Source organism: Nicotiana sylvestris, chromosome 10 (assembly GCF_000393655.2).
Source record: "Nicotiana sylvestris chromosome 10, ASM39365v2, whole genome shotgun sequence".
NCBI lineage: Eukaryota > Viridiplantae > Streptophyta > Magnoliopsida > Solanales > Solanaceae > Nicotiana > Nicotiana sylvestris.
Genome location: NC_091066.1, coordinates 108,980,993 through 108,992,687, shown reverse-complemented (window position 1 = coordinate 108,992,687; position 11,695 = coordinate 108,980,993). Strand labels below are relative to the sequence as shown.

The 11,695-nt window shown below is 34.8% G+C and overlaps 1 protein-coding gene across 4 annotated transcripts; it reads left to right on the top strand.

Moving 5' to 3' along the window:
* The first annotated feature begins 3,232 nt into the window (after positions 1–3,232).
* On the top strand, positions 3,233–11,482 carry LOC104236616 (serine/arginine-rich splicing factor SR34A-like). Of its 4 annotated transcripts, XM_070160074.1 has the most exons (14): positions 3,318–3,435; positions 5,993–6,129; positions 6,223–6,333; positions 8,981–9,046; positions 9,146–9,220; positions 9,315–9,429; positions 9,574–9,620; positions 9,702–9,759; positions 10,000–10,049; positions 10,333–10,389; positions 10,652–10,749; positions 10,833–10,907; positions 11,000–11,048; positions 11,236–11,482. In XM_070160074.1, the coding sequence occupies exons 3-14, from the start codon at positions 6,247–6,249 to the stop codon at positions 11,254–11,256; spliced, it is 798 nt and encodes a 265-aa protein (XP_070016175.1). In that variant the 5' UTR covers positions 3,318–3,435; positions 5,993–6,129; positions 6,223–6,246; the 3' UTR covers positions 11,257–11,482. The 4 variants fall into 4 exon arrangements, with proteins under 4 accessions (XP_009788877.1, XP_070016176.1, XP_070016175.1 ...); XM_009790575.2 differs by lacking the exon at positions 5,993–6,129 and having other exon boundaries at positions 3,233–3,435; XM_070160075.1 differs by lacking the exon at positions 5,993–6,129 and having other exon boundaries at positions 3,300–3,435; positions 9,315–9,402.
* The last annotated feature ends 213 nt before the right edge of the window (positions 11,483–11,695 follow it).

Below are 11,695 nucleotides of genomic sequence, written 5' to 3'. Positions count from 1 at the left end.
CTTCATCAGTATACTAAAGAAACCATTAGTCCCATTCCCATACTAAAAAAACCAGCAAGAGCAGTAACGTTCCAATCTCTAACATGTTGGTTGAGTACGATTAACAGTCCTAAAATGAATACCCAAACTAGCTTAACATTCTATATTATAAACAAATTTAGTAAGCAAGATCATCTCAATGATGACAACACTACAGAATCCCCGGCGAAAATTAGCAATATTGAGCTCGACGCTATAGCTCGCCATTTAAGTGAAACAGGAAGAATGGTAAATGGACATAAACACTCAATAGCCTGTACAGTAATCCAAACCTCAATCAATTGTACAACTTCAGCCAACTAGATTAGAGCATACTCAAAACAACTCAGAACTAACACTTTAGTGAAATTATTGTTCAGCAACTTGCCTAGATCAAGCAACATATAACAAAATGCAACAAGAACCTTAAACTGAAAATCTACCACACACTACTCTAAGCTCAAGTACATTTGACACTTCTCCATTTCATTCTTGTGTAAAAAGACTCATTCATCTACCCATAAGTTAAGTTATCAAGTGTCTTGCAATACGTATGATTTTTAATAAGAAAAACAGTACTACTCTGCCAAATGTTGTTATTAACAGATAAAAGATATAATTTTCAGGTTATGCAACCAATCAACTAGCCTTCAATCCAAAAAAAAACAGAGCTTCATGCACTCTTTCTAACTTAAGCTCAAATATTAAAAGACAAATTCAAGAACAAACATATTAAGCTTATTCGATAGCCTAGCGATGAAATAGAAGAGACCGAATCACATCCAAACATTCATGATCATGAAAATTAATTGTCAGGGAATCCATAAACTTATAACTATCATCACTGACTTGTATTAATGTTTTTTTAGACAATAACAGAAGAAGAAGATGAATCTGTTGAAGCAAGATTCCTTTGATAAGAACCGAAATAATAGATGATTATGAAATTTTTGATTCCAAACTCCGAATGAGAAAATCGCAACAGGAACCGAGCGGAATCGAGACTTTGGACAACAACAAACTCAGCAACTCTCAATCGAGCCCCATTTTATCAAACAACATCCACACCAGAAAGAAAGGACGGAATATATATTTTTCTGATTTTTTTTTGAAAAGTAATCGAAAATGAAAAAGATTCAAAGAACAATGAACATTTTTTTATATGTTTTTCTTGTTCTGGAACTAAACTAAAAATTAAAAACGAAGATGAAGAAGAATGTTTCTTTAAACCCTAGCCTTTCTGCAAAAAATCTCTCAAAAATCTCAGACCCCCCACCAAGAAAAGAAACCTTATCTTATATAGACCCTTAGATTTCTCGAACCTTCTCCCCAAAAGTAAATCCGAAATTCCTTTTCAATCCCTTTCTGTGAACGATTTTAGGGACAAATGGAGGTTCACTCGCCTGAATTTTGGCGAGATTGGGAATGATTTTGGGTGAAGAAGACAATGAATAGTCCCTGCGCCATTTGAGTCTCTAGGTTTAGGGTTGGAAAAGGTTATAGTTAGAGTTTTATATGGTAGTGAGAGGAATAGGGACCGTTGGATCCAATTGGATCAAGGGCTAAGATTTGAAGAGGGATTGGGGCGGGTCAGGTTGGGTTTTGGCTGGGGCGATGGCGGGTAAGGGCTGGCCCAATGTGGAATTGTGAGAGGGGTCTTGGGCTAAAGGCTGTCCGAAATTTGGGCCAAGTAGGGTGGACTCAATAATTGGGCTCCCTTTCCTTCTCTTCTTCTTGATTTTTAGCCTTACTAAATTTAATTAAAAACGCTCAAATAAAGTCTAATTTGTAGAATTACATTAATTGTTTATTTTTAATATAAGAATAACTAATTAATTTAAAGCTAATGAAAAGAAATTACTAAAAGCTAAAATGTAATAATAACCAATATTTTAAATTTTTATTTAATAATGCAATGAAGTAACAACTTAAATCTAAAATGCAAGTATCAACCTAAAAAAATGCAATGAATGAAATTTGACATTTTTAAGGTATTTCCCATGATTTTTTTAAAATTTTAAATATTCCCTAAAATGTAACTAAATGCAAACAATTACCAAACAATTACTGCAAATTCCTACAATAATAAACACTCAAAAGAAAAGTCCATTTGTGACTTTTGTAGGAATATTATTATTCGGGCAAAAATCACGTGCTCACACTAACTATACAATATACACTTATTTACAACTAATCTATAATTTATCTACAACTTTCATACATTATTTCTATCTAATTAAATACAACTACAATATCATACAACTTAAATATAATTATTATATAAACTTTATACAATATAACTTTTGTATGTTTTGTATCTGATTTGTATATATTTTATATGTGGTATGTGCTTCTTCCTCTCTAAAATTCCAATCAAAACTTACTCTCTTAATACAATTTTGATACATATCAACAATTTTATGTAAAAACATAGTATTGATAACTTAAATACAAATTTTATACAACGATTCATACATAATATAACTATTTTTCAACTTTCCAACAACATTTAAATTATATATATCTTCTTCTATTTTTCAACTTTCCAACAACATTTAAATTATATATATCTTCTTCTTCTTCTTCTTCTTCTTCTTCTTCTTCTTTTTATCGAGTCTAATCTTCACCAAAACACCCTCAAAATTGAGATATAAACTTCAAACAATATTCCCAATTGTTTGCAATAACACCCAATCCAAACAAATAATGAGTTTTCAAAACCCAAATGCAATTTTAAAGCTTCAAATTTTTTTAATGGCTGTCAGTGATGGAGAGTCAAACACATTCAAAATTTATTGATTGACAATTTTAATTTGAACACCAATTGTGCAACATGAAAAGAAATTACTAAGTTAAAACGATTGAAATCCATTGATAAATTCCATTAAAACCCCACACAACAAGAAATCCATTGATTAATTACTACAATATCTTCGTCTTGAATTTAGTAATTCTTTTCAATGTTTGTAATCCTCACTTTTGAGTTACAATCTTTGTTCTGTGAACTCTAAATTTTATAATAACCAATTAAGTGTGAAAGTTTCACTGCTAAAAATTATATTCTTTTATTAAGATCACACTACTAGAAAGAAAGCTAGACGATGGGTACACTAGCACATAGAGATACGGAGAGAGAACAAGTATAAAGGAATAAGAAAATAAATGATATTTCTTATTCAATTTCTAATATATAATTGGTAAATTGTATAAGATTGAAACGAAACTTGAGCAAAGGGTTAATAAAATTTCAGATAGTGCCGATTAATACAAAAGACCTTTGGCGTTATCGCCTAGCCCTAAAATCACATTCACCGAGCTCACCTGCAGTGCAGCAGCAACAGAGAAGCCGATAAGAAGTCCGAAATTCCCTCCCGTCATATTCATCGGATTCTCTACCGTATCAAACTGAAATCAAAGGTAATATCATTAGATTATTCTTCACATTCTGTTAATTTTTCCATCCACTTTGTCTCCTGAGAAAGGTAAATGGGGAAAACCCTAGTTACCCGAATCAGTGTGTCTGCAGTTCAAGAAAAAAAAGAACTTTGTACAGGTCTATTCTTTGCTTAGTTCATTTATGCCGTGAATTATTTGTGTATGGTTCATTTCGTTGGGTCCTAGGGTTTTCTACTGAGCGTTGTTATTCTACATTTATGGGCTATGAGGTGTGTCCCATTTTTTTTTTCACTAAACATCTTTTACATTGACCAATCATTTTCTGAACCATTTTTCTAGTGTATGGAGAAAAGGCCCAAAATAGTCCAGTATCTTTGGGTTTTAACTCAAATTAATCCTATTTCTTTCACATGGAGCACTAATAGTCCACATTCTTTAATAAAGTGGTACACTTATAGTCTCCATTCAAACTTCTACTATTAGTTTTTTTAACGGAAAGAACCTCACCTGCCATCATATGAGATTTAATTTCTTAGAAAACAAAAGTTACTCATTTTGTTGAGCAAGAACCCGATCAAACACATTCTTTCAAATAGTCAAAACCCTGTTGCATAAGTCAGGCTCAATCAATTTGTCTAATGCAATTTGGTAATGTGTGTAGTTGAAGTTCTGCACTTTTTCTTCCGCTCATGATAATAAATAAAGGTAGGGAACTTCCAGTGGTCTCAATGGATCCAGTAAGTATGGAATTGCATTTTATCTGATTCTTGTTATCTTTTGAAGTTGATAATTAAGAAGAAAATTTCCCAATAACTAAAAAGAATAACGAGGATTTTAGACACAATACCTGTAATAAACATAAAATCAAAACTGGACAGATAGCAGTTCCCAGCTTGCAAGTTGCAAAGCTCTCACGTGAAAGGGAAGGGGTATGATAGTGCATTCAAGGTAGCTTCTGATTACCATCTCCAAGATTTACCACGGTGTCTAACCATGATAAGGATTTATGGTTGTTAAAAGGCTACATACGCTAATGGAATTCTTGATAAAACAATTTAGGATTTTTACAGTTAAATGCCAGTTCAATAACATGGCATCTCATAATTATTAACGAGCAAAATAAGAGGAAGAGCACGAGACTCAAGAATGCAACACCCACTGAATTATCACTTGAAATCTCTTCGATCTGCTGCTACTGTACACTTTTTCAAACTAAAGAGTACCTCGATAAGATTAATAGTGTAGAAGTATTTGTTTTCTAAGGAAATAAATCTCGTATGCTGGCATGTGAGGTTCTTTCCATTAAAAAACTAACAGAAGTTTTGACGGAGACTAAAAGTGCACCAATTTTTTAAAGAATGTGGACTATTAGTGCTCCATGTGAAAGAAACACGATTATTTTGAGCCGAAGCCAAAGAAACTGGACTAGTTTGGGCCTTTCCTCGTAGAGTATGAAAGCAGGTGATATAATGTAACATTCAGTATGTACGTTGTTAAGATGATACAGTGTTAAGATGATGCTTTGTTAAGATGATGCTTTGGTGATATTTTTGAGCATTAAAGGATAACAAATATATCTAATTCTTGATTGAAGCAAAAATTATGTGGTAAGAGTTGGGATATTAGCAAACGAAGAAGCCATTTTGCCCCTTTTGGTGGGAAGTTATCTCCTTCAAGATAGCATATTCCACAATTCAAGCTAACAGACTATGGTAAAAAATGATTTAATCAAGGAAAACAATTTCTCATGCCAAACATACGTATATGAAAACTAGAATATGTGTAGGTCTTAAGGGTTATGCTTCTTTGACGTGCACTTTACTTCCATGCCTTCTCCACAGAGCAAACCCATTATTCCTCTTGATTTAGGTATGCATCGTATTCACCTTCGCTACAGTAGTGATGTTAGTTTCTCTAAAAAAATGAACTGGTGGAATAGAGTTGATATGGAGCGAAAATGTAACATTACTCCTTTTTGTGTATGTTGGCTGTAGCAGACTACGTGGCAGATAGTTGAGGTGGGCACAAGTTGGATTGGGCACCACCGTCATAAAGAATATCTCTCTTTTTTCTTTCTCGGGATAATTAAATTATGTTTGACTGTTAATGGTTGACTAGGGGTTACTTAAAGGCATGTTAGTCTTATGTCAGGGTTGAGAGAAAATGACATCATTTGTAATAAAATGGCATTATGCTACTTTAAATGGCTATGGACACATTGCATATCTTTTGGGATTAATTTTCTCAGTTTTGTTAAAAAGAAATCTGAGTATGATACTAACAAAAAATTAATGAAGGAAAGAAAGAAAAGAGATATGGGTAAGGTAAATGCATAAGTATATGGCTGTGTTACCTTATTGCATGACACAAATACTTTATTTATGATAGATTTCAAGCACTTGGGACAAAAATGAGCTATGGAACAATACATAGGGATGTATATGGGGAGTGGGAGAAGTCAGGGTGGCATTTTGTATTTATATATAGTGGGAGGTTGTTGCTCACTTTCAGGAGAGCTATCATCTGCAAAACTTATAAAGATGAGGAGACCCAAATATTAATTTCAAATAAATTATAGCTTTTGGAGCATCTTGGAGCATATGAGAAATGGAGCTTGTGGAGTACCACTCAACTCGAGGATTGCTCTCTTGGTTTGCTTCAAAGTTTTTCTACTTGAATCTGTTACTGTCGAATCAAATACAACATAATCAAAATGTATATCCAATTTATTTTTATAAGTATTGCTCAACAATGTTAATTGGAAGTTCTTGCACTGTTTATAAGTTACACTGACGTGCAACATTGCAGTGAATAATACCTCCATAGTTCAGAATGAGTGGCCGTTTTTCTCGCACAATCTATGTTGGCAACCTTCCCGCAGATATAAAAGAATGGGAAGTTGAAGATGTATTCTACAAGGTTTGTCTTCTCTTGCTTTAGCTTACCAATGTTGGCCAGATAAATTAAGGCCAGGATTGAAGACTTGATATATGGAATCTATTGCAAATACTCTAAAACAATTCACTTATTTATCTTTAACAAAAAGTACCATCAAGTGCATGTAGTAGTTGAGAACCTGAATTTGAAGTTCACATTTTGCTTTAGATAGTATTGCAGATAGTTATATACTTATTTGTTTCATTTTTAGCCTGTATTTCTGTAGTTTCTCATGTACATATACAAATACTAGTTGATTGTAATTTGGAAAATTATGTATCAGTGTTGGGGCGAGGACGAAGAGAAGCAAAGCAAAGAGACAAGGCCTCAATTCGCTTTAAGCGTGAAGTATGAAGCTAAGCGAAGCGAGCACTTCATATAAGTAAAACGAGATTTTCAAAAAAAGACCAAAACAAACCTTGCACAAATACAATATATATCAACACATATTCAATTTAACAAAATCCTCCATAAGACAAGCCCCCAGACCTCACTGTGTGGCATAATACTTGGTATGTTGTTGTTGCCCCCGTAAGACGAACAAAATCAACACTAAATGTAAATGGATCAAAGAAATAAAAGTTAGCTACTTCAATTGAAAATAATTCACTAAAAATGGACTGAAATGAAAACTAAAAAAATGGTAATGCTATACTTTTATAATTAGAAAATTCTACTGAAAAGAGCAAATTAAAAACTAATTGAAGAAGAAGAAAAAAAGAGAAGAATAAAAAACGATGCATCAACAGTTTGGGGATTTTTAGCAGATAAATAAGAAGAAAAAGGAAAGAAGGAAAAAAATTGACAGCCCTACTTCAATAAAGAAACGAAAAAGAAGGGAAGAAGAATGAGAAGAAGAGCAAGAAGAAATTGGCAGCATTTACATGCTTCAGCCGAGAAACGAAAAAGAAGACGAGGAATAAAATCATAGATGAGCCTTGAAGAAGTCTTCAAGCTTCTAAAACCTTAGTTTTGTCGAGTCATGCAACTTCTGTTGAGTCCCAGGTTCAATGGATAAAATTAATTTTGCAAGTTTTTTCCTTTAAATTTAAACCTGTTCAAACTTAAAAATTAATAAAGCGCATGATTCGCGTGCTTCTCGCTTTACCTTCGCTCACGCTTCATCGAAGCTGCATTGCTTCACCCCATTTGAAGCGCCAACGCTATCGTTTCGCTTCGCTTCTTGCTTTAAACGCAGAAGCGAGCGCCTCCCCAACCTTGGTATGGATAAGAAGCCAAACTCTTGCTAGCAAAGAAAATTTCAGTATTGATGCGAACTTATAATTGGAAAAGAAAGGGTGATAGTGATATAGGCTTTACAATGGTAACCATAAAAGAAGATGTAGGCTAGTTAACTTGTCTCCCTTCTAGGTTTTACTGAGATCAAAAGCAAGGTGGGGGAACGGTCACTTGTGCAGTTAAAGCGAGAAGCGAAGCGGTAAGGTTAGCGCTTCAGATGGGGTGAAACGATGCGGCTTCGATGAAGCATATGCTTCTGTCAGTGAAGCGTGAAACAAAGGTAAAGCTAGAATTGTGCGCCTTACTAAATTTTTAGTTTGGAAGGGTTTAATTTAAATAAAAAACTTTACAAAATGTTTAATTTTGTCGACTGAACCCGGGGCTGGATATTCAGAAGTTGTGTGGCTCAACAAAGTTAGGGTTTTCAGAAGCTTGAAGACTTGATCAAGGCGCAAGTATAAATTTTTTCCTTGTCCTTCTTTTTCTTCCCTTCTTTCGTTTCTCTGCAGAAGCAGGTAAAAGTTGCCATTTTTTTTCTTTCTTCTTCCCTTCTATTTTGTTTCTCTGCTGAAGCAGGTAAATGTTTCCAATTTTTTCCCTTCTTCTTCGTCGTCGTTGATTTCCTCAAAAAAATCCCCAATTATTGCTGCTTCAATTTTTTATTTCTCTTTTTTTTTCCTTTTCTGTTTCTTCGGTTGGTCTTTAATTATCTCTTTTCAGTAGATTTTTCTAATTATAATGGCTGATTATTTCCATTTTTAAAATTTTTTGTTCTGGTGTATTTTTTAAATTAAGGTTGCTATTTTTTTATTTCTTTGATCTATTTATATTTACTGTTGATTTTGCTTGTTTATTGTGCTATCTACAATTTAGTTTTATAATTGAATATGTGCTTATGTATATTGTCTTTGTGCAATGTTTATTTTGGTCTTTAAAAAAAAAATGAAGCGCTCGCTTTGCTTCACTCTTTAAGCAAATTGGGGCCTTGTCGCGTCGCTTCACGCTCGCCCCAACACTGGTCAAAAGGTTCCCTCCCATGCGATCATGAACTAAACAATCTGAAGACAGAGATAACCAGGGTCAGGAGTTCAGGACTACTTGTAACCAAATGAAGGGTTAAAGATGTTTGTTCTAAGAGTTTCTTCTATTCATGTCAATGGTTTTATTGTTGGTAAGAGATTGTCAAGAAAGGTGACAATGATTCTAGCTGAGTTTCAGTAAGTGTGTGAAAATCTTAATCATTTTAGATCCTGATGTATGAGCGTTTGAAGTAATGGCCATAAAATCTTGTTTTTGAGAAGTGTAGCTCATTTTTACTTATCTCTTGTTTACTCTTAATTCAAAACTAAATAGCTGCTTACTGATCTTTAGATCTCTCTTATTTTTGCAGTATGGGCGTATACTGGATATTGAGTTGAAGATTCCCCCGCATCCTCCTTGCTATTGCTTTGTAGAGGTTGGTTATGTGAACATATGTTTACTTGAACCTTCACTTTCTCCTTCTTTATTCGTTTCCTGATTGTCAATCAATCATTTTGAGTTATATTGTATACAGTTTGAAAATGCTCGTGATGCTGAAGATGCTATCAGGGGTAGAGACGGCTACAACTTTGATGGCTGTCGTCTGAGGGTAAGAAGAGCTCAGCTAAATTTCCTTGTATTGTGATAGATAGATTTTTCTGTATGCAAACTATCTTGGTAAACATTTTTACTGCTTGATATAGGTTGAGCTTGCTCATGGTGGTAGAGGGCCGCCATCTTCAAGTGATCGTCGTGGTGGCTATGGCCGCAGTGATGGTGGAGGGCGTCATGGTATTTCTCGCCATTCTGAGTATCGAGGTGCCACTGGAACTTTTGAAGGGATTATATAATGCCTTCCTATATTGAAGGCTGTGTTACAATATAATTTCTCTAATCGCTAAATTTATTTAATTCCCCTAACTAACTAAATTTTTAAAACTGGTTTCTGTGATAATCATACAGTTATTGTTCGTGGCCTCCCGTCTTCTGCTTCCTGGCAAGATTTGAAGGTGACAGAAGTTTACCTGGGGGTTCTGTTTGATGATTTGAATGTGTAGCTTGTTGCATTAACCCTCTGGAAAACATCTCAGGATCATATGCGAAGGGCTGGCGATGTTTGCTTTGCTGAAGTTTCCCGTGACAGTGAAGGTATGACCTAATATGTCCTATGCTTTTACTTGTAAATTTAGCACAATGTTCAAGACTTCAAGGAAACCATGTCGTTGCACTTGTACCTTTCTTCGTAATCCTGGGGAAACAATTGAATGTATATGAATGCTTAAGGAGTTAAAAATGTTAGGAAAAGTGTTAGCTGGGTAGCATCTATTGTGTTTTGTTTAGTTCCTGTGCTGCTCCAGTGACCAAACTAAATTATTTCTTTCATATCAGGAACCTTTGGCCTGGTCGACTATACAAACTGTGATGACATGAAATATGCTGTAAGTTTCTTATTTTGCTACATGGTATTATAAGTTTTGAATGGTTAGTTATCAAATGCTCCAATCTATTATCAAGGAGGTGTAGCCTTAGTTGCAAGGTTACCTTAAGGTCTTGGTTCAATTCTATTTGTGTTCATCATTAGAGTTTTTATAACCTTTCCCTGGATGAAAGTTATTTTGTTGACTTTTATTCCGTCGATAGTTGCTTATGGATATTTTAGCTCCTTTTTTCACTCTTTAGAAAGAGAAGTGCCACGTAGCTAACTTTTGTCTTGTTATTCAGATTCGCAAACTTGATGATACCGAGTTCAAGAATCCTTGGACAAGAACCTATATCCGGGTATTTGTTTATTTCTGTGCTGCATTTGGATTTCCTTTCTTCCCTATGCCCTCTGGGTCGCTTTTTATCTTTTAATTGTTTCTGGGGTCCCCTGTTTTTGGGATGGAGCGGTGGATTCCCTATTCAATGGAGTAGTAATGATTTAGGTTATCTTTTTGGGTGCTGTACCTAATGTATTCTTGACGTAGTACTATTTTTGACTTTATTTTACAGTCAGTTATATTTTTATTTTTAGGCTCACTCTCGTTGTCCCTATATATAGGTGAGAGAACACAAGCGAAGTCCATCCAGAAGCCGCAGCAGGAGCAGGAGCAGGAGCAGGAGTCCGAGGGGGAGCAGAAGTCCGAAGAGGAGTAGGAGGTATTCATGTTGTAAATTATGAATGGGTTGCATGTGCACACTCATTTTTCTCTTGTTTTCTAGCATAATTTTTCCTTGTGCAGCAAATCAGCTGGAAGATCTGTTTTGAGATCACCGCCGGCGAAGTCTAGATCTGCATCTCCCGTGAAGTCGACTAGGTACATGACAACTGAGTTTTTTTATTCATAATAAAGTCTGGGATGCCTCTTTTAACCCTTTTGGCGGTTTGGGCCCTTCTTTTTAAATGTAGACCCAGGTCCAGGTCCAAGTCCAGATCAAGGTCGGCGTCCCCTCGTCAGGTAAGGCTTTGTTTTTAATGTAGGATCATGATGACAATAAAGTATGTCACAGTGATATTTCATTTTTGTAATTGGAGGGTGCCTTTTCTTTATACCTTGCGGCAGACCAACATGGATGGATATTAGAATCATCGCTTCTGCTCATGCCTTTAATCATTCTGATGTTAGCTAACTTGATTGCTTTCAGGCACGATCAAACAGTGGCTGATTTCATGTGATTTTATTAGGTGTACCCCACTAAAACTATGCTTAGTTCGATTTTTGACTCAAACTGCAAAGTGTGTACCTAAAGCAGAACCATTTGAGGTCTTTCTGGTCCTACTTGAGAGTTGTGTTATCCTGCAAGCTAGGGTGTGTAACTATGCTTCTGGTTAAAGTAAATTGACTGAAAAATCAAGTTATTTCAAATTATTTCCTAAAATACTTTTTCTTTATTTATGCTTCCATAAAAAAGATAGCGCCGTTCTATCTGCATAAGGGTTACACGTGTTGACCCCATTTTTTGGTCAGTTATACGCAAGACGTATCTTACTATATATTCCATATTATTTGCCCCTAGATTAGCTCATTATTACAACAATTGCGATTAGACAATTTAATAGATAAAGAGTGAAAAAATAACATGGGATCAAATGAAAAGTTCCCCT

Bases quoted from the DNA above. Each gene is read 5' to 3' on its own strand.
- LOC104236616 (XM_009790575.2), top strand. From the start codon at position 6,247: ATGAGTGGCCGTTTTTCTCGCACAATCTATGTTGGCAACCTTCCCGCA. The intron at 10,050-10,332 runs GTAAGTTTCTTA...CTTGTTATTCAG, and splicing joins GTGATGACATGAAATATGCT to ATTCGCAAACTTGATGATAC. The intron at 11,049-11,235 runs GTAAGGCTTTGT...GATTGCTTTCAG, and splicing joins GGTCGGCGTCCCCTCGTCAG to GCACGATCAAACAGTGGCTG.